Genomic DNA, 21,889 nt, shown 5'->3' with positions numbered 1-21,889 from the left:
AATCCTTCCGTACCCCGCCCCGCCCCCCCCAGAAACCCCAGGCTGCTGGCCCCCAGGAGATCCAGGAGCGCGCCACGGCCCTGCAGACGGTGTTTGAAGATTACGTGCACTCCAGCGAGAAGACAGTCTCCTGGGCAAAGAGAGGTGGGTCGTGTCGTGGGTGACAGGCGACAGCTGGCCCAGCAGAGCCGCGCCCGCCTGGGCCTCCACCCACACCCCCCCAGCCGGTGTCCCTGCTCCCCGGCAGACAGAGCCTCCCCTCCCGGGAGGCTGCAGGGTCGGAAGCAGGCGGGGGCAGGTCTGAAGGGATCCTCCGTGCCGATTCCATCCTTCCCCACGGTCGGCACACTGCCCCGGCCGCGTGGGTCCCAGGGGTCCACTTATCCTCTCCTTTGAGAACTCGTAGAAGAGAGGCGAGGTGTCAGCAGCGGTGGTTGTGAGACAGAAACCGGAGACGCGGGGGGCCGGCAGGGTCGCACCGAGCAGCTCCTGCTGGAGAGCACAAAGGAACCGGGAAAGGGCGGTGCCGAGGGGGGGCCGCAGCCCAGGGACCGGCCCCCAGGATGCGACGGGAGAGTGGGGCTTCGCTTCCCTGCTCGGCCCGGCAGGGGGCACCACACCGTCTCCCGGGGTCACCAGGCCTCAGGCATGGATGCAGTGTCCGGTCGTCGCACGGGGCAGCGTGTGCAGGGCCGACGGTCTGGCGGCGGAGCCTCGGGAGCCTTGGCTGGCGACGCAGGCACGCGTGAGACCCCTCCGTGCTGGGGAGGCCGCAGTCCTTCCGGGCAGGGGCCCGCGGTTTCGGGGCTGGTGCCCGCTGGCTCTCCGGTGCAGCAGTCCTCGGACAGCGGCGTCCGGCCCAGCGTCGCTCTGTCACCGCGTCGGCGAGGTGCCGCAGGGGCGGGACTTGTTTGTGTCGGTGAGGCTGTGGCAGGGCCAGGAAGGGAGGGCTTCTGTGGGCGAACACCCGAGCGTCCTTTTCTGCCTTCACGAGTCAGTTTTTTAAAGCGCGTTTAACACATGCGTGTTGAGTTGGGCACTGTCCAAGGTGCGTGGGGTATGTCAGGGATCAAAGCGGACAACAGTCCTCGCCTTCGTAACGCTCCACTGGTGGGTGGACAGTGAGCACAGTAAATATAACAAATTACACATAAATTACTCTACCAAAAGATCAGAACTATGGCCCTGACTGGTGTGGCTCAGTGGATTGAGTGCCAGCCTGTGAACCAAGGGGTTGCTGGTTCGATTCCCAGTCAGGGCACATGCCTGGGTTGGAGGCCAGGTCCCTAGTTAGGGATGCATGAGAGGCAACCACACTTTGCTCTTTCTTTCCCTCTCTCCCTCTCCCTCTCCCTCTCCCTCTCCCTCTCCCTCTCTCTCTCTCTCTCTCTCTCTCTCTCTCTCTCTCATTTCCCCTCTCTAAAAATAAATATATATATTTTTTTAATTTAAAAATCTAAAAAGCTTAAAATATCAGAACTATGGAAAAATGGGGCCATGAAGAGGGTGACAGAGCAGAGAGCACTTTTTAAAAATGTTTTATTTATGTGTTTTATTAGAGAGGGGAAGGGAGGGAGAAAAAGGAGGAGAGAAACATCGATCGGTGGCCTCATACACACCCCAACCAGGGGCAGGACCGGGAACTGAACCAGTGATCTTTTGATTTGTGGACACTGCTCGACCAGCCAAGCCCCACTGGTCAGGGCGACAGTGCATTTTACAGATCTTATTTATTTACTTTTTGAGGAAGAGAAAGAGAGGGAGAGAAACATCCATGCATGTGTAGTTGCCTTCACAGGCCCCAAATTGGGGACCTGGCCTGCAACCCAGGCATGTGCCCTGACCGGGACTCGAACAGGCGACACTTTGGTTCGCAGGCCGGCACTTAATCCACTGAGCCACGCCAGCCGGGGCTCGACAGTGCATTTTAAACACAGGATCAGAGTGAGCCCTGTTGTGAAGGTCACACTCGAGCAAAACCCCCAAGGGGTCAGGCCCATGGCTTGGACGGCAGGTGGGAACAGAGGTGCCAGGCACTCAGGAAGGCGGAGCGGGGGGCGGGGAGGGCGGGCAGAGTGGGCAGAGGTGCGTCACCCGGGTCACCTCTGGCTTGGAGGCTGTCTGAGGGCCTGAGGTCGCCCTGTGGGAGCTGGGAGCTGTCGGGGGGCGACCGTGACCTTCAGGAAGTAGACGGTGAACGTGGGTTAGCGAGCTAATGTCGCCTCTTGCCTACCTCGGCACTCGGTGGGGGCAGGCCTCGGGGGGGCCTGCCCCCTGGACCGGTCGGGGCTGCACTGGGCGGAGGCCTGGGGCTGGCCCGGGACCGCGGATCTGTGTGTGACCGGCGCCCCCTTCCCACCCGGGGTCTGACCACAGTCTCGATGCCACCGAGCCTGTTTTCCTGAGAGCCTGCCCTTGTTGAGACGGGCTGGGGCTTGTCCGAGGGGAGTACAGTGTTTGTCACGGTGCCACTTTGCAGAGTGGGGTCATTTGCAGAAAGTAATGGCGACTCAGCTTGCTCTGCAGAATTTCGGGTTTAATAACGACGCCGCAACAAGAAGAAATGAAACCCCCACCAGCACCTCCGACGTGGGTGCCAGCCGTACTTCCCATATTCTGGGGAGACGGCGGCTGTGCGCGGGCGTCTGGATCACCAGAGGAAAAGCCAGGGTAATGACCCTGAGAGACAGGTTTTGTGGTTTCTCTTCGTTACCGTGGGGTTTTTTACCCCCACGACCAGACAGAGGTGCTTGTCTGCCTTTGGGGGGCTGTTGGAGTGGGGCCACCCCTCGGTCTCCTACCAGGAGGGAGCGAAGGTGTCCTTGCTCTCTTCTGCTGGTTCCTGGGGCGCACTGTCTCGGTGCCCCCCTCAGACCGGGAGCTCTTTGCTCTCCTCTCCGTGACTTCGGACTCCGTTCTTGCGGGGGGGGGGAGGGGATCGGGGGGGTGCACGTGACCGCACTGGAACAGCCCGGGACAGCCCCACACCCCGTAAGTGGTGCCGGCTCTCGCATCTCAGGCTTCTGCATATGCAAATTCTGCCCTCCCGCCCCGCCTCCCGGCGGTGCCATCCCAGAGCCGCCTCGGGAATCACCCACAAGGCAAGGCGGCAGCCGGTGGTGCCTTCTTGGCAGAGAACTGGCTGGAGGTGGGGTCACGTGCACACGTGCCTTCCGCCTGCGTTTCTGACCCTGTCCTTGTCCACGACCGGCATTCACTGTTGTCAGTCCCTGCCCCCCCAACCCCCTACCCCCCCCAGCTTTCCTGCGTCTTTAGCTAGAGATTCAAGTGATGAAACTTGTGGTGATGAAAGCCCGCTTTTCGGGCTCCTGGGGAGAGCCTTTCCCTGCAGGTCACCCCGCTCCTGTGGCTCACCCCGCCCACCTCTTCTCAGAGTCGAGACAGTCCAGGCCCCCAGGACCAGCCAGCCAGCTCCCCTCCGTGTGTCAGGAGGGCTGGGTCCCGGGCCTGAGTCCTTGTCTCTCACGGAATGGCACCTGTCCCCCTTCCTGTGGGCAGTGGTCCCTGTGGGTTCCGGTCGAAGATGCGCATGTCCCAGCCCGGGGTGGGGAGGGTGTGCACCCCTCGGGCCGGGTGGGGCCGGGAGGAGCGAGTCCTCCGCACCCGCGGGCTGCCGGAGGCTCTGCCCGCCCGCCTTGACCCTGCGCGTCTTCGTGGGGCCCCACCGCCCCTGACCAGCGCCCAGGAGCAAACTCAGCTCCGTGAGGACGCCTGTGTAGGGTGTTTTGAAGTAGGCCTCCCTCAACTCGTCAGCCGTCTGGCTCTGCACTAGGAGTCGGTGACCGCGGAGCGCTCACGCCGCGGCGGCAGCTCCGGCCCTCCTCCCGGAGACATGCCTGCCGCTTCCCGCCAGCCTGGGCCCCGCGGCCCGTTCTGTGTGCGCGCCGCCGGCCGGCCGGCGTGAGCCACTTCCCGCCCCTCGGAAGGCCCTGCGTGCGGCCGCTGCCTCGTCCCGAACCCCCGCCTCTCCGGACCTGCCACGCGTGGGGGTCTGCGCGAGGGTGTGAGCGTGGCCGGCTGCCGCTGTGCCCAGCGAGGCAGGAGTCTGCGGGGGTGGGGGGGAGGCTCCGTGAGAGCGGGCGGCGGTCCGGGGAGAGGGCACTTCCTGCCGCGCCGTGGAAGGGCTGTTGTCGTCTCAGTGCAGCTGTGGACCGGGCCCCTCCTCCCCCGCCTCCTGGGACAGGTTCTCCAGACTCGGCTCTCGGGGCTGGTGTGGAGACGAGGACGGGGCGGGGGGCGGGGGGGGGGCGGCGACAAGGAGAGGACGGGTGGACGGAGAGGCGGGCGGGGGCCAGCGTTTGGGCAGCAGACCTGGGAAGCGCCAAGTCTTGGGTGGGCTGGCCTGGTTTGGACGGTTTCGGCCTGCTTGCCCGGAGGAGGAGGTGTCCGGGCTGGAGAAAGCCGGGGGCGGAGGGGAGGCCCAGGCCCCGCTCCCCGAGGGCTGGCACGCGGAGCGCCGTGCCTGGACCCCGGCGCCAGGACCCGCGGAGCAGCATGGGCGTCTGCAGCGTTCCAGACTTCCTTGAAAGGAAGTGGCTGGCTGGTCCCCAGTTATTAAAGAGGGGAGGACGCCCAGGTTTCAGAGAGGGGTGCAGGGGGGTTGCCTGGGTTATCATTTCTCATCGACTGGGAAAAGGAGTTCACTTTGCTCAGTAAACAGAGCTTTGGTGGGTTCCCAGGGTCCTTCTCGGGGCTGATCTGCTAAAATGACACTTTTTATTACTGTTCATAAACGCCAATCTCCAGGTGCTGCCGGGATATTACATCTAAGCTGTGGGCAAACTTGCCAGTCCAGTGGCTCAACAACCCGAGGGCGAGAGAGGCTGGTGTTTAGTGCCCGCCTGCCTCCGTCGGACGCGGTGGCGCTGGGCTCTGCCGGGCGGGCCACGGGCGGGGCTGGGGGGCAGCGCCCAGTGACGGGGTGAGGGCGCTGTTCAGAGCAAACCCCTCTGCCCTGCCGCTGGGCGAGGAGGGGCAGGCACTTGGCTTTCATCGGTGCTGCTGCAAGACGGGGAACCAGCTGCAGGGAGACCTCTCCTCGGAGGCACGCGAGTGGGTGTGGCCAGGGCTCCACCCTCCGGGGACCGAGTCTGGCTTCTCTCTGGCCGTCCCCCAGTGCCCAGAAGGGGGCCGTTTCCTCGACCTGAGGACAGGCCCGCAGCTCTCAGCGTCCGGCGCCCCGCGGACCACGCAGAACTCTTAGCAGTCCTCCAGGGGCGTTCCGTTCTGTGAACTGTTCTGGAAATTTGATCGTTTTCTTTCTCTTTTAAAAACCCTGTTTTGTTTCCTTTTTCACGTTCTTTGGATGGTAAGAAGCCTGTGCCAGTCAGGACCCTTGAGCATGAGTTGGGTTTGAGAACCCCGTGAGTGCTCAGTGAAGGGGCCCCAGGACTCCCCTGTAAGGGGGGGGGGGCTGTGGGTGGGGCTGGCGGCAGGCCGCCGTTTGCGGTGACGTCACTCATTCTCGATAAACACGGGCACGGTCCCCGAGCCCGTGAACCTCCTGAATCCCGTAGCACGTGCCCCCACCGGCTGCTGGAGAGGAAATAAAGCCCGCCGAGGAGGTTTTTCCCTGACACGGAGGTCTCCTGGTCCCATCGTCCGTAGGAAGGAGATGGCCTGCGTCGGTCACTCCTGCTTCCCTCACCGCCTCCCTCCCTCCCCCCTTCCCTCTGGCGGGGCGGCCCCGCCCCTGGGTCACTAGAAGCCGCGCGGTCCAGTCTGAGTGATGCTGGGCTCAGTGACCGTTAACTGGGGCCCGTAGGGCTCGGGGTTGGTTGCTTTCCCTCGAGGAGCTGGAGACACAGGGCGCAGCCGGCGGCGTGGGCTGTGCTGACGGCCCGCCCCGTCTCCCCGCAGCCCTGCAGTCCTTCATCCGCGCCTACACCACCTACCCGCAGGAGCTGAAGCACATCTTCCACGTCCGCGCCCTGCACCTCGGCCACGTGGCCAAGAGCTTCGGGCTGAGAGACGCCCCCCGGAAGCTGGGCGGCCCGGCGGCGAAGAAGAGGAAAGCGGCCGTGAGGAGGTGAGCCAGGCTTGTCCCGAGACGGGCGGCCGAGTCCGGTGGGCGTGGGGGGCTCGGTCCGGCCGGCGGCTGCCCCGCGTCAGCCGTCCTCCCCCAGGTTCTGTGGCCGTCTCCGGGACCCGCCCTTCTCCCCGCACGGTGAGTGCTCGGGGCGGGAGGGGGGCCTGGTCGGCATGTGTCTGGGCTGCCAGCACGGGCGCTGGTGGTGCCCCGTCGGACTGGATATGGCGGGCTGTCTTCACCGCCACCGCCCGCCCTCCTGCCTGAGAGCCGCCGGGACCTGGGGAAAGACTGCTCGTGGGCACCCTGGAGCCGGCAGGCGGTGCACCCTGTCCGACTCGCGTCCGGGGCGCTGGCACTGGCTGCAGTGCTGCGCACGCTCGGGCGGGCCCAGAGAGCACGGTCAGAGGGACGGCCGCTGGCTCTGCGCCCGTCCTCAGACCCCAGGCGGCTGTGACTGGGCTCCTGTCTGCGAAGAGCGGTCGTGAGAGTCCCTCCTCTCCCAGAGACAGCGTCCCGTTGGGCAGTGGCCCGGCCCCGCAGACCGCGGGTGCGCGAGAGCCACGGGGCAGGGAGCGGGGCTGGTGGGCGGAGAGGACACGTGGAGCGGACGGGCGGGGCCCTGGGGTCCTGCAGCACCGGGCGGCCTGCCCTCCTCGTGCACCTCCATGTTGAGCGCCCGAGCGTGCACCCTTCGAATCTGAGGACGGCCCGAGGCAGCACCCTGCCCGCGGGCTCTGGCGCCAGGTCTGTCCTGCGAGGCCCCGAGGAGGGCGGGGCGCATCCTCAGCCTGGCCAGGGCCCGTGTCCCTGGTGTGGGAGGACTGCCGGCGTGGGGCGCGACTGCTGGTCTGGGGGGCGAGGCTGTGGCCTTCACTTCCTGCCCCGTCTGCTGTAGCCTTCAGCTCCGGGGCCGTGTGTCCACCCAGCCCCCCGGAGCCTCAGCGACAGAGTGGGGCGTCCATGAGCGGCGGCGGCTCCCCGAGGCCGCTCTGCCCGCCAGCGTGGGGTGTCCGTGATCCCCTGCTGTGGGCCAGGGTGGGCCGTGCAGGGACCCCTGGCTCGAGGAGCTGGAGCCCCACTCTTCGAGGCGGGCACCTCTCCCGTGCCACTGCTCCCCACCGCTGGGGTGGGGGGGCTGGGACACCGCCCTGGCTCCCGCCAGGCCTGCAGAGCACCACCCCTCCCCAGCCCCGGCGGCTCTGCGCCCAGGCGTTGGCTCTGCGGCACTCGGGTGCCGTGCGCCAGAGGCAGCCCCTGTCCTTGGGTCCCGGCCGGCTGACACCTGCACCTGCAAACTTGGGCTTTGAGTACGTGACGGACCACGGGGCCAGCCATCGGGTCCGAGGTGACTGTCCTGCCGCCATCCCTCACGTGCCGACGCTCGGAGAAGGCGGCCAGGGACCCGCCCGGCGAATGCCGGTCAGGAGCCTGGTTTGTGGGTCGCTCTCCCTGTACATCCAAGCAACCGGCCCTTGTCGCAGGCGACCTGCCTCTCCGGCTGGGGTCTCATTAGCGAACGTTAATCCGGACAGCAGCCCCCCCCCCAGATCTGAGAGCCGAGCTCAGGCAGGGGGCGGTGGGGGGGTGGGGCGCCTCGAGCCAGCATTGTCCTCACCGCGAGAGGCCACCAGGGAGAGAGCGAGCGCCGCCTGCCTCTGCGGCCGGCGCCGGCAGATGGGCACCGGGACGGTGGTGCCCCTGCGAGCAGGGGCTGAGCGGGGCTTTCTTCGGGGAAGAATGGGCCGATCCGCCGGGAAAGGGCGTGCGAGATGGCCTGGCGGGGCCTTTGATGTCTGGCTGGCGCGGCAGGGAGCCGGCGGTGACTGACGGCAGCGTGTCACAGGATTACTCCGCCCGCGACAATGCCGCGCTCTGTTCCTGCCGTGTCACCACTGTCCCTGCCACGTTCGCCGCCCTCATGCCCTCCTTTTGGAGGCATCCCCCTCCCTCCGCCTGCCCTCCTGCCCCAGCCCTGCCCTGCCAGCGGAGACGGCCTCTCGGGTACAGCAGGCACCGCCGTGCGTTTGGGGAAACCTCGGCACTCCCGGCGGGAGGAGGACTCGCGGCTGATCTGCACGCGGACCGTGTAATTGCGGTCAGGGTTCACCACAGAGGACCTGACAGGTTCCCCGTGCCTCGGCGGAGCGCCAGCAAGGGCACTTGCTGCTCTCCGAGCGCCGGCGAGACCAGTCCGTTCAACCCCAAAGTGTGGCGTCTGGTGCTGGGGCCACAGAGCCTGTTCTGAGCCAGGGCGCCCGTCCCCTCCGAGCTCCGTCCGTCCGGGAGGAGGACGGGTTCCCTCTGTGTGCTGTGGGGGTACAATAACGGGGCTCCGTCCTCTCAGCTACTGCGTGGTCCGTGTTACGGTGTGCGCTGCCTGGAATGACACGTGTTTTCTGCGAACCTCTGGAACCTGCCAGCCCAACCCACCGGCCCCACAGCAAACGCGGGGTCCGGCCGGGGCCTCTGTGGGCCGGGCTGGCGGGTGAGGTGGGGCCGTCCGGCATCTCCATGCACTGACGGCGGGGGTTTTATCCCGCTCCGAACCTTCACAGCTTCATGGGCCGGTTTCCAGGAAAAGACATTCCAGTCGTTAACATCCCCGGATTAGACCTGAACGACCAGGTCTCTGTCTGCTTCGCTGGGCCCCAGGTCTGCAAGGGGACACTGAGTCTTCCCCTGCACACGGAGATGAGTCATCACGGAACCTCTTCCGACCCTGACATGCACACCTGTTAGAACCGCCCCCCGACCCCCCGGACTCCCGCGCACGCCCGTGCACTAGTGGGCGGCCCTTGGTGCCGCCGTCCCGGACATGGCGCTGTCCTCCCGTGGGAGGGGGTTCGGACTGGAGCCTGTGTGGGTCCGGCAGGTCCTGAGAAGCACAGCTCATGCACCTTCTGGAACCCCTGGCTGCCCCAGGACGCTGAGCACCGTCTGCCGTGCGCGGCAGAGCGGGTGGTTTGCCAGGAGTCCGTCTGTCTGTCCCGCCAGCGCACGCGGGAGCAGATCCTGTTCAGGACCAGCGAGCAGTCTGGCCCCTCGGCTGTCCGACACCCTGGGGGGTGGTTCGGGGACACGGGGAGGGACTGGCGGGCCTGGGGGTCTCCGCGTTACCGTGACAACATGGGAGAGCGCGTCTCCTGTTTGCTGCCCTGTAGCAAGTGAGTTACCTGTGACAGTCACGAAAAACACCTTTCCCCCCAGGTGACTCGGCTCGTAGCCACCTGAACTTGCCCGTGTCCTTGGGGATGACCTTGGTGCCTAGGAACCCCGGGCGTCTTCCTTCCCGGACACTCAGCCCTTCCGCTCCCGTCCCCAGCCCCTCCTTTCAAAACTAGCAGAAGCAAAGTCTGAATTGTTGGCTGTTCTTAAAAGAAATGGTTTTATTTTTATGGGTTTCCTCAAGCCAGCCTAGCTAACGTGTTACCTGGTGGTTCCTGATTTCGTCGGACAGGCAAACAGCCTGAAATCAGGGCTCTCCTCTGTCCCCCGGTCCCCCTCCCCGATGCAGGAGTGGCGGCCGCGGTGGGGGCAGAGCCCCACCCCCACCCCCGCGGCCTCCGGAGGAAGTGACGTCCTCTCGGGGCCTCCCCCGCCGGACGCTGCCTGTCTGAGTGAGGGCAGCTGCTTGTCACTGGACTCCCGACGGCAGGTTTCGCGGAGCGCCGTCGTCGGGGTGTCTGTGATCTGCAGAGCTGCCCCTTGTGGGATGCGCGTGAAGGAACTGGTGGGAGTTGGTGTGGTGCCCATTCCAGTCTGAGGACTCGGTGCCTCTCAGACGAGGCGCCGGGGCCGGGGCCGAGAAGTGGGCTGCGCGGGGTGTCGGGGGCACGTGTTGGCGGCGGCCGCGGCAGTGACGACTGTGTCGACTGGTCCCCGGGCCCCCGCTGCCCCGTTCCCTCGTGGCCTTGACCACCTCCCTGCTGCCACTCACTCAGCTGAAGGCCCGGCTGGAGTCCGGCCCACGGAGAAAGCTCCCTCAGTTTGTGGGACCAGTTACTCTGTGAACGTGGGGTCAGGGGCTGGAAGGGGCCCTGCCGGGGCACCCACGAGGAGACCGCTGGCGCAGACCCGCCGTGTGGTCCCAGGGCCCGGTCACCGCCGTCGCACGTCCCGGCCTCGTGACTGGCAGCGCTCCGCCCGCAGCGGCACCTGGACTTGAGTGTGGCCTGCCGCTGGGCCTCCACCCTGCCCCCTCGATGGCTCTGGGACCGAGACCCACGGCGACGGCCCCTGTCCGTGCCCCGCACGGCCTGGCCCTGCTGCCCTTGAGGCCCTCGTCCGGGCGAGCCACAGGCCACGGTCACTGCTGCAGGGACGTCAGCTCTTGGCATCCCAGCAGAGTCCCCAAGAGGGAGCAGCCCACAGAACATGGAGACGAGCAGAGTGGGGGCCGGGCGGCGGCCGCGAGCGGGGCAGGCTCTACTCGCAGTCTCGGCCCAGGAGGCCTTGCCCCATCCGGTCTGAAGTCACCGAGTGCACAGCGGACGTGATCCTGAACTCGACTGCCAGATCTCAAAAGCCCAGACCCGGGCGCCACCCCGGGAGCCTCAGCAGCGTGGTCCTTGGAGCAGCCAGCGACAGGGCGTCCTCCTCAGCCCCGGTGGCTGGTGGGCGCTGGCCACGTGCGCCTCGTTGCGGTGGGCCAGGGTCGGTGAGTCTGAGGGGGAGGGGGGGCCTGGGGGAGCCGCACGGGCTGCGAGAAGAGCGCGTTCTGCTGGGCTTTCGGTCCAGAGGACACACTGGGGTGATCTCTGCAGGGCGTTTGGCCTTCGAAGTGTCCGGGCAAGACGAGGGGCAGGTGGAGTGCCCCGGGCGGCGTCTGGGTCTTTCTGGCATGAACCCCTGGCGCGGAGGAGCCACTCCGGGCTTTTCGTCAGGGAGTCCCTGCCGACTGTGTGTTCCCGTGGCCCACGGGTGCCGGCCGATCCCGGTTCCCTGCTCCGGGGTCTGGACTGTGGGCCCCGCCCTGCAGGGCGCTGGTTCCCGCACAGCTGTGCGCACGCAGCTCTGCGCCTCCAGCCGTTTGCCGCCGCCACGCTCTTTCCCCTCTGACGCCGCGCGGCACCAGCTCTCCGCCTCCCCCAGCAGACACCCTCGGCCTAACCCCGCTAAGGAGGCGGTCGGAGGGCCTCAAGGGACCCTGCGCTTCCTGTGCACCTGGGTCACCTGCAGACAGCGGGAGCCCAGGGCACACCTTCTGTCTGGCAGTCGGCCAACCACAAAGACCAGGACCCAGCCGGCTCCCGGGGTGGGGGGACAGCGCTGGAGACGGCATATTGGCCGCCGGCGCCTCAGGGGCCCAGGGACTGGAAGGCAGGCCGGCCCGGACGCACCGCGGGCTCCAGGGCCGCGCGCACTGGGCGGCCGCGTGCACCAGGTGGTGTGCCGCCTTCCGCAGCGGGTCCTGCGTGCGCCCGCAGTTGGTGCCGATCCAGAAACCGGCGACCGTGACGGCCCCCCAGCTGTGCCCTCGCTGCTCGGTTTCATTCTGCCCCACGTGCCCGCCCCAGGGCAGGCTGCCCCTCCCTCCCCCTCCCCCACGTTCCTCGGGCTCCTCCCTGAGGGCGACGTCCCCAGCCCCTCTGCACCCTGCTTTGGCGATGCCGGAGCCTGTCCACCTGGTTGGGGCCTGCGCAGAGGGACTCCAGGCCTTCCCACGCCGCCTCCCCGCCGAGGTCCAGGTGTCCGAGATGCAGAGCAATGTCACAACTACTTGGAAGTCAGGACGAGGGGTGCTGTTTGAGACCCCGTGTCCCGAGTGGCAGCAGTGACTGCCTGTCTTAGGGTCTTTGGCGGTGGCGGCGGCGGCAGTGGTGGCAGCGGCGTCTCTCGTGGGGGCTGGCGTGTGCCCTCAGCTGTGCTGAGTTCACGTGGGTTATCTCACTGAGACCTCACGAGGGCCCTGTGACCAGGGAGGGTCCCCAGTAACCACCGACGAGACGGCCTCGGAGACCCGGGGCCGCTCCCCTCGCTCTCGTCTGCTGCTTTCCGGGCCCCGGGCGGGGAGGGGCGGGAGACGGTGACCGCGGGCACCGGGCACCGCGGTGGGTCAGTGGGTGCCGCTGCCTCCGCCCGGCCCCACTCCCCCCCTCAGGGTCTGGAGATAAGGGAAAGCTTCGTGGGGACCCCCTGAACGCTCCCCTGCCTGACCCTCGTCCCACTGGCTGCGCTGCCCCCTGGTGGGTCCTCCGTTGTCCTCTGTTTCAGACCTCCCAGCAGCACGGGCGGGGGGGCAGGGGCCGCTGCTCCCTGGACGGACCCTCTCTCTGCCGGCCGAACCCGAGCCCCGGGTGACCGGCCACCTGCACGCTCCACGCTCGGTCTTCGTGCTGGTGTCTGAGACTCGCGGGCTGGGGGCGTGCAGGCAGCAGGATGAGGTGCTGCTGCCGCTGGGGAAAGCGGTCCCGGTCCACGTGACAGCATGTCAGCTCTGCCACGACCGCCTGTCCCTCCTGCCGTTCCCGCGCCACGCCGTTGCGGGTGGCTGGCACTGCGTGGGCGCCCTCGCGGCGGGCACCGTGGTCCTGGGGCCCTGGCGGCTTTTCAGAAGCCGGACTTGGTTGGGTCCTCAGAAGTCACCAGAAGGTGTCCCTAGAGCAGCTGGCCGGCCTGCTGCATCTCTGCCAAAACAGAGTCCGGAGGCTGTGGCTCGGTCTCCATCCAGTCGCTTCCCTTCGGTGACCGCGGAAGGCGCTGCAGCCGTTGCCTTTGGTGGCTGAGTCGCCGCCCCGCGCGGGCTGGTTCCGGACCTCGGCCGCATGGTCGCGGTCGCACCAGAGGGCCTGCTCGTAGGTTCCCTTTCTGGGTCATCTGCCACTCGGAGGGCCACCGGAGCCCCGCACGGACCTCGCTGCCTGCTCTTCACCTGCAAGAGCGAGCAGGAGTGCCGGGCCTCGGGGCCTCCCCAGGGCAGAGTGTCCCCGGCTGCAGAGGCGAGTGCCCTTCCCAGCCCGTCTGTTCGTCTGCCGTCCGCACACCCCACAGAAAATAATCCCTCACAAGATCGCATAAACCAGAAGGCAAAGGCGAGGAGGTTTAGATAAGTAAATACTAAAATGCTTGATTACTTCAGCGTAAGGCAAAATTCTAGCATTTTGTTTTATTTTCCTAAGTGAATACCATTTTTCCTGATTATGAAAGTAACACGTCCATAGCAAAACTCAGGAACTAGAGAAACAGCTTAAAGGCCACCCATAAGCCCACAGTCGGAGCTGACCCTGGCGCGCACACTCTGCGCCCTTGGGCACTGTGTGTGCGCACACGGGTGTGTGTGTGTGTGTGTGTGTGTGTGTGTGTGTGTGGAGAGCGGACGGGTCGTGATCTTCTACGCTGTTTTTTTCCCACTTGGCTTATACAGCTATTACAGTGAGGACGCACTTTCTTGGGGGCTCCAGAAGTCTGAGGTTTAAGGTAACGTGGACATGGTTTTTGTGTTAAAAATACTTCGTGCACGGAGCTCGCTCCTCGCTGTGGTGAAAACTTGCAGCGCAGCGGCGAAGTGGGCAAGCCGTGGGCTCACGTCCCTGCTCTCCCGTGACCGCTGCACGACCCTCGGCGTGCAGCTGACCCCTCTGAGCCTCAGCCCTTTCCGCAGTGGGGTGGGGGCACAGGTGGCGCCTGTCCCGGGCTTGTGGGGGGTCCTCACAGCAGGTCCCGGCGCACACCAAGTCCCTGAGGTCGCGCAGCCAGCTGCATTGGCTGTGGTCCAACCTGTTTTCCATCCGTGGTCGGCCCACAGCGTCGGCTGCAGTGCTGTGTTGGTGTCTCTGGTGGGCCCCACCCCCACGTCGGCCACCGGCCGCCCTCCCAGCCTCTGCCCGCAGGGGGCGCTGGGGGTGTGCGGGGGCCGTCCAGAGGCGCGCATCAGGTCCTTGGGGGAGGCCTGCTGTTCAGTGACCGGGGTTACTTTGGGGGAGAAATAGTTCAATTCCCCGCACCCTGCTGTAAACCGAAATAGAACGTAGGTGAAATTAAAGCAATAGCAGACTCAGAAAGCATCCTCGATCACTTTCTAAGTGCTCTAGGATACAGGTGGCCAGCACAAGGCCCACGGGCTGGGTCCGGCCCTCCACCTTGTTTCTCCCCGGCAGCGGCGGCGCCGAGCTCTCCCTGAACTAACGGTGCGGGAGCAGCAAAATAAAAGAAAGCATTTCGTCCTGCCAAAGCATGCCATGAACCCAAGCCCGTGCCGGAATGCCTTTCTGCCGGACACCCCAATCTACCGACGACGCTGGGGGCGGCCCTGCGAGCTCCGCCTCCAGCAGCCGCCGGGGTGGGCGCGCCGAGCACGTGCTGACGGGCTGCGAGCCCGCGTCCCCGGCGGTGAGGGCCACCTGCCCGTCCGGCCCCGCGACCCGGCGCGGGAGCTGAGGGGTGCAGCCGTGCCGCCAGGGGCTCCCTGTGGCTGGATCGGCGGAGCCGGTGCCTGGTGACTCCGGGCGGGGGTGCGCACTCGGGGAGCCCGTGGGAGAGGGTCCGGGTGTCTGGAGGGGGAGGAGGGCAGGAAGCTGGCAGGTCCCCGGGAGACAGACCACAGCCTGGCAGAGGCGCGGAGCCCACACACGCCCGTCGTGGGCTTGGGTCGAGAGCGTTTCCTCTTCCGTCTGCACTCGGCCTCCTCGGCACTGGGCCTGAGAACAAAGGAGGAGAGGGGACGGTGCGCCGGCCAGGGGAGGCGGGTCCCGTTGGGGTGGCTGCCATGCCAGCAGGGCTGACCCCGAGGCCTGCCCCCGCAGGGCCTGGGTCTGGGGCCCACACTGAAAGCACTGCTGACCGTGGACACCTCGGGCTGGGGTGGCGGGGCCCACTTGGACGTGACTCCTTGTGTGAGTTCAGACCCCCGGTGTTCGCGGCGGGGCTGTGTTTTCTGTCCACGGCTGGGAACGGGCGAACTCGGGGGCCAGCTGCAGTCTCACAGGTTTTCGCCTTGGGCGGGCGGCCGGCGGCCTGAGCCCCCCGCTCCTGAAGGGTCGACTGCACGTTGACTAGAAGAAAGTGATAAACTGCCGGGGACTTTGAGATCGCGACCTCAAGGCAAGCAGGCCCATCTCCAGGACCTGCGGTCTAACGCATCTGCTGCCAGTGTGGCCCGGAAGGTCCTCACTGGCCACCCCTGTGCGCTGGCCGGTCCACCTCCGACCACCGTCCCACTCCTCAGAAGTGGGCGCGTGGTGGGGGGGGGGTGGCAATCTGTCTGCTGGAGCCCGGGCTGAGCCGGCCTCTGCCTGCTCTGCATCGTCTCTGTTTCAGTCGTGTGCCCCCCCCCACCCCCGTAAGACTCCAGGTGCCAGTTCAGTCCCCCCCCACCCCGCCCACACCACCCCCTGCGAGACTCCGGGTGCTGGTTCAGTCCCGCCCTAAGACTCTTGGTGCCAGTTCAGTCCCCCCCCCCGAGACTCCGGGTGCCAGTCAGTCTCCCCTTAAGACTCTGGGTGCCGATTCAGTCCCCCCCCACCCCCCATAAGACTCTGGGTGCGGGTTCAGTCCCCCCCAAGACTCCGGGTCCCGACTCCGGTTTAGCTGTGACAGGAGCAGTCGCTGATGTGAGTGGGGGAGCTCGTGCCGGGGAGGCTATTTTGACTGAAATTTTGCATATTTTGAAACTGGTGGTTCCATGTAAAATTATATGCATTGTGAGTAGCGGGTTCAGACGAGGGGGAGAAGAGTGTTCCTTCCTGTCACAACCCCTCCACTCCGTCTGTCATGCAGCCCGGCTAAAAATAAACCGCCAGGCAGCGCCGGCAGCCTGCGGTGCAGTGCGGTGCGGAGCGGGGCGGGTTCAGCGGGCTCCACGGGCGGCCCGTCTCCTGCTGCTGCCGCTGCCGCCGCCGCTGAGCCACCTGGCCACCCCTGGAGACCGGGCCTCCGCCAGGGACACAGGCACAGCCCTGAGGGGCAGGGGCAGGTCCTGGGACCCTGGTGCGAACAGGTGGCGGGTCAGCACGGGCCTCAGAGCCAGCCCTGGTCCCCGTGTGGCCTCGGGAGAGTCGCTTGGCGTCTCTGGACCTCCCTTCCCTTGTTTCTAACCGAGATGGACCGCCGTCCAGCTGCCAGCCCGCCCCCGTGTCTTCCTCAGTCCTTCCGAGGCCCCGCGAGCTGTGTTGTGCGCACCGCCCCGGTCTTCCGCGGGGCCGCTGGAAAGGCTGGGGCGCGTGTTTGGTGTCCCTGAGCTCGTGAGCGACGGAGCCGGGTTCCGATCCCTGCACCCGCGTCACCTCCCTCCCCGTCGCCTGTCCCCCATCATCCGTCCCCCCGTCGTCCTGCTGGAGCAGTTCCGTGTGACCACGGACGCCCCTCCATGTCGGCACAGTGGTGCTGGGCCTGGCCATTCGAGCCGCCCCGGCCCGGCCGCCGGCGGGACTGTGGTCCCAGAGCCCCTCCGGCCTGTTGGCACCGCGGCCCTCGCACTCTCCGCACCCTGCTCAAGCCCCAGCTCCTCCGCAAAGTGCGGGTGGTCGTCCCGCCTGCTGCGGGGGCACTGCCAGCCCCGCCGAGCCCCGCCCCGCCCCACACGCACTCCCGTGTCCCAGGCTCCCGGACCTTCCTCGTCGGGTCCTCATCGTCCCGCTGCGTCCGGCCGCCTCTTCCCTGGCGCAGGCAGGCTGCGCAGGCCTCCCCACGGGTGGCAGTGGGAGCCGTTGTCCGGCTGTCGCAGGTCTCGTGTGCGGTGTGGCTGTGACCGGGGCGGGGGGCTGTCCAGCCCGGCGTCGGCACCGTCGCGGCGTGGTGCAGCCTCCGTGGAGTCCCAGCGGTCAGTGGACCTGCTTGTAATTTGGAGGTTTTAAGGGAATTCTGTTACATTTGTGTTGACCACAGTGGAGTCTGACTTGTCTTCCGATGATTACGGTGAAGAAAACGGTGCAGGTGTAGCTGGGCAAAGGCAAACATTTGCCTCTTGCAAGAACCCCGAGAAACTGTCCCCCGAAGGCACTGCCGCCTTGTTGCTGAGGAATCGCCAATGTCCCAGTGTGGGTTCAGCGGTCACGGCGCGGTGGCCGCTTTGGGTAAAACCTGTCTCTGAAATGCGGCTCTTTAGTTTGCATAATAATGCTTCCTGAGTCCGGCTGAACTAGAAATGTGCCCTCTGACCTTCCGATCAAGTGGCCAGGTCTCTTGAAGACGGCTGCAGGCACACCTGGCATGACGGGGCCGGGCCTCAGGGGGCTCCTCGGACGTGTGTGTCTCCACGTTGAAGGCGAGACCCTCCGTCGGCAGCCAACTGCGACCCGCTTCGTCGCGGTGACCTGGAGCTGCACCCGGAGCACCCCGGCCTGCGGCCCCGGGCGCTGCGGCCTGGCCTGGGCGCACACCCCGGGTCCGGGCGTTCCGGGGCGGAACTGTTTCCGAGAGTCCTCAGCCGGTCAGAGGTGTCTGGGCCGGGGCGGTCCCCCGGCCCGTGCTCCGTGGCCCCTGTCGGGCGGCCCGGCTCCGTCCCTGGGCGCAGCTGGCGCTCTGAACTGCACGAGGTGGGGGAGCCGCCGGCCGCTTCCCCGCGGGTGGGACGCGCCTGGGCTTCCCGGTGGCCCCGTCCCTCGGCGCACGGCTGCCTCGCGCACCGCGTCTGCCGTCAGCAGTGTGCGAGTCGCTCCTCTTCCGGGGAAAACAACACAGAACAAAGCCTCCCTTTTAAAAACGCCACGGTGTTTTGCCACCATTATGAAAATCTGTCATTGCCGCGTCTAATCTTCCGGCGCACAGAATATCAAAACGAGCACCGTTCGTTGAAGGGATCGCGCTTCTGCTCGCACAGAAATGTCAGCGCCGCCGTCTCCGCGCCGGCTGCTCGCAGCCCCTCTCCGGGCGCGCAAGAGAACTAACCGAGTCTCTCCCTCTGCTGTCCCCCCCGCAGGCCCGACCTCCGCCGGAGGACCCAGAGGAAGCGCTGCCTCGCCGAAATGCTGCGCTCCGAGTACTCCAGCGGGGCGGAGGCCGACGTGGCCCTGGGCGGAGCGCGGAGCAAGCGCGCCGGGCCGGCCGCCAGCCCGGGCCCCGAGGGAGAGGGAGAAGGCTCCCCGTGAAGCGGAGACAAGCCCGGGAAGGCGCCCCGAGGACTCCCCACGCAGTTTCTTCAGACTCTGCCTTTCTGACTCTGCCTCCGCCGGCCGGGGCCTGGGGGCCTGGGGGCACCGGGTGGCCGTCCTGTGCTTGTCAGTCCCCGGGGCTGAGGAGCACAGCCCCTCCCTCCGGGGTGCGGAGTCCGAGGGGCAGGGAGCATAGATGATTATTATTATTAGCCAGTTAACCTGTATCTCATATACCGCGTCTGACCCTTTGTATCCACCCCACCGCTGCCCGCACTTAGCCTCACCGCAGACGTAGTGGCACCCGTAGTAGCCGCCGGGGCCGTGCTCACCGCTCACCGGGGTGCCCACACTCACCGGGGTGCCCGCCCTCGGCACCAGCCGGGCCCAGCCTGAGGGAGTTTCAGTTTCACGCCTACGCTGGCATGGGTTTTTGCAAAATAAGGAGTTGAAATCTAGATTTAAATTTGTAAAGGAACAGAAAGAACATCAGATCACTTTGCTGATGTCCAGATGCTTCACGAGCAAGACCAGAGGGGGCCTGGTGTGGGTCAGAGCGACTCTGTCCCCGTCCCCAGGCTGCCCCTGCCCCGTGCCGCGTTCTCACTGCCCCTCCGTGCCCTCGGGAAACCGACTCTCTCAGGCTAATTGATTTACTGGTGCCTTTCTGCTATCTGCCTTTGAATTCACCAGGCACCAGGGCCCTGAGCGCTCTCCAGTGGGGTTCCGGCTCCTCTCCAGGCGTCTGGGGTCTTTGTGTCTCGGCCCAGGCCACAGCCGCCCCTCCCCCGGCGTGTTTCCTGGGAGGCTTGAAAGGACCCCCAGGGCGTATTGATTTCTCAATAAACGTAAGATTTGGACACGGCAGCTCAGGAGGGGCCAGGCCGCAGTGCCCACGCTGTCCTGCCCTGCTCCGTCCCTTTTCTCCCGCTGTCCCCTCCCGCCTCTCTCCCTGAGTTCCCCGTGGGAGGGCAGCCGCCCCCTCCAGGGGGCCCCCCCCCGGACAGAACAGCTTGGTCAGGGGTCGGGTGGTGCAGCAGGGGGCTCTGTGGGCCCTGGGAGCGGTAGTGTCCTCACCTCCGCCCGTCTGGTCACTCTGGGCCACGTAGGCACTGAGCCTGTGCAGGAGGAGAAACGGCAATTTTGCAGGGTTGGCTGTCGCAAATTAATAGGGCCAATTGGTGAGTTTGTAACAATAATAATAAAACCTGTAGCACACGCCACGCTGACTCTGGGCAGACCTGCCCTTTCATTCTGACGTACGGTGGTTCACACGGTTTGGACGAGACCAGGAGGGTCAGGCTGCAGACAGAACCCAGCTGTGTGAGGGACAGGATTGGTGCCCATGGTCGGGGAGGGCTAGAGAGGGGCCTGCTCCCCCCCCCCCACCGCCCAGGGTGAGCGGGGAGAGCCGGGCATGCCTGTGGGAGGGCTAGAGCCGGGCCGAGTGTGCGGCTATAACTCGGAGATCGCAACTTCCGCTGCATTTGCTGACCCGGAGTGAGGGTTTCTCGTCGTCGTAGAATCAGTCTGTTACCCCCAGTTAATAAAGAAACACGGATTTAGCAGGTTTAGGGTTCGTATTATCGAAGTTTAAATAACCTTAAAATAAATCTCTTTCTCTCTTATTATGGCTCTCGACAGATTATATGTTTCAGGCACCGGTCAGGCGAAGCTTCCGCCTAATCCCACGGCACACATCCTGGTTTTGTGTGTGTGTGTGTGTGTGTGTGCGTCGTGCTTCCCCCCCTCCATTCCCCCAAACTTACCTGACCCTCGTACTTCAAGTCCCAGAGAGTGTGGACATCCCGCGGTGTTGCAGGCCCAAACCTTTCCCTCGTGGGCCCGTGGGAGAAGGGTGGGATGCCTCCTGGGAGTGCCCTTCGAGGGTTCCCGTGGGGCGGGGGGGGGGGGCCTGGTTCTCCAGCGCTGAAGGGTGAAGAGGGAGTCGGTCAGCCCTGAAGCAGGTGGACCGGCCCCTTCCCCTCCGGAAGAAAGACCCAAGCGGTTCTCGGCAGGGGAGAGGGGAAGGGCATGTTGATGCAGTCCGCTGGGTTCCTTTAGATTTCTTTCTTGCCCTAGTGGGGGGGGGGGCGAGTCAATGGGAGGGTGCACACCGTCCCCCCCCCCCCCCCCCGCACAGACCGCCAGCGGCCTTGCCGTCTGGCACGCCGGCCCTCAGCCGGAAGTCAGCAGAGCCGGCCGTCGGAACCCAGCCGTGGCTTCCAGGAGAAAGACGCGTAGTGAGGCTGTTCCCGCTGAGGCCGCCCCACGCGAAAAGAGCCCTTACGTGATCTTGTTAAAGGGTCCGCTCGGCCGCCACCCCTCCTCCCGATCCGCCCCACCCTGGGGCACTCAGAGACGGGGCCCCGGGGCCCCCTTAAAATCAGCCCACTTCCCAGAAAGCGCCCCCAGCCTTGCTTCCAGGCTCGAAGGGGAACCTAAACTTTTGAACTCGGTCGTGCTCCCCTGTGGAGTCCAGAGGCGGGGAGGCGGGGGAGGCGGGGGCCACGGAGCAAAGCAGGAACCGGAGAAAGCCGGCTCAGTGCCTCTCCTATTGTTCTCGCTGGGGGGTCTGACTTTGGGGGGGGTGGAGGGTCTTTTCTATTTTAAAGGAGGGTCCACCCCGCGCCAGGGGCGGGAACGGAAACTAATTTCACCTGCTGCTGCGGGGAAGCAGAACCCACCTCCCCGTAACGGTTGTCAGGTTATTATCACAGACGGGGAGTGCGGGGCAGTTGGAAATATCGTAATTAGAGGCTTGTCGGGAAGCCTTGTTCTTCATTAGTGTACGAGACGGAGCCGCCGCCGCGGTACAAGGACGGCGACATCGTCGGGGAGGTGTCTGCGGTTTGCACTGCGCTGTGTAAACGCGGGAGCGGCGCCGCCGCGGCCGCCTCCTGCACTTCCACAGAATGAGAAGCACACCGGTGCAAGTTGTCCTTTGATAGGTTTTTAATATGATTTTAAAGAGTTTTGTTTGGTCTCATTCTTATTCAATGAGATTAATTTAAAGCACTTATCCCCTGGGTTTAAGTCAATCCGTGTAGGATTGGGGCAGGGTTTGTTGTGCGGGGGGTTTTGTTTGCAGGAGGCTCTGCGAGACTCCGTTCCCACTTCATTAACCCTGAGTTGGGGACAGTCCCCCCCGGCCCCCACCACAGCCAGAGCCGGGGATTTACCAGCCCCCATTCACATGCAAAAGACCCCGAAAGCCGAAGGGCTCCTTGACTTAATTAGCTGCTGTGCACTTTGCAAAATCAGGATAATGCCCTCGCTGTCCCAGAAAGAAAAGGCCGGGGTGGGTGGAGGGGTGGGGTGGGGGTGGGGAGGAGACGGAGGGGGGCTGGTGCGGGGTGCAGGTCAAACGGGCCACCACCCCCTGCTCTCCCAGAGCCATCCTGCCACCAAGCGGGGGGCGGGGGGGGCTGGCCTGTTGAGCCCCCAGACTTGCCCGCCCTGGGCGTGTCTTCAGTCCGAGGCCTTTGAGCTGCAGGTGGTGCAGCGGGGGAGCCGGGGCACCTGCACCACACCCCCACAGGGGGAGCGGCCTCTGGGGGCCACCTGGGCCAGGACGGTGAACGGGAAGCCTGGAGTCTGCCTCCGGAGTTCAACCCCTGGGATCCTGGAGCCCCCGGCTGGGCCCGGGGCCTGGGGCCGACGACGGGGTTCGGCCTTCTCTGCGTCTGGTCTCCTACATACTCCAAGGGAACGGGCTCCGAGGCTGGAGACACGGGAGTAGGGGGACCCAGTGCGGCATCCGGTTCCCAGAGAAGTCTCCTCGGGTCCGCGGAGCGCGGGCCCGGAGCCA

General features: G+C 65.8%; 1 protein-coding gene across 2 annotated transcripts in view; it reads left to right on the top strand.

Annotated features, from left to right (window-relative positions):
• DDX31 (DEAD-box helicase 31) overlaps positions 1 to 19,706 on the top strand; it is a 63,302-nt gene extending 43,596 nt beyond the window's left edge. For both annotated transcript variants that reach the window (XM_045846536.1, XM_045846537.1), the window contains exons 18-20: positions 33 to 144; positions 5,881 to 6,049; positions 17,907 to 19,706. In XM_045846536.1, the coding sequence (XP_045702492.1) occupies positions 33 to 144; positions 5,881 to 6,049; positions 17,907 to 18,075 (450 nt within the window). In that variant the 3' untranslated portion in view covers positions 18,076 to 19,706. The remainder of the gene's footprint in view (positions 1 to 32; positions 145 to 5,880; positions 6,050 to 17,906) is intronic.
• The last annotated feature ends 2,183 nt before the right edge of the window (positions 19,707 to 21,889 follow it).

The sequence above is a fragment of the Phyllostomus hastatus genome, unplaced genomic scaffold (genome assembly GCF_019186645.2).
Source record: "Phyllostomus hastatus isolate PE091 unplaced genomic scaffold, TTU_PhHast_1.1 phas_contig_495, whole genome shotgun sequence".
NCBI lineage: Eukaryota > Metazoa > Chordata > Mammalia > Chiroptera > Phyllostomidae > Phyllostomus > Phyllostomus hastatus.
This window is presented reverse-complemented; position numbering and strand designations above follow the sequence as displayed.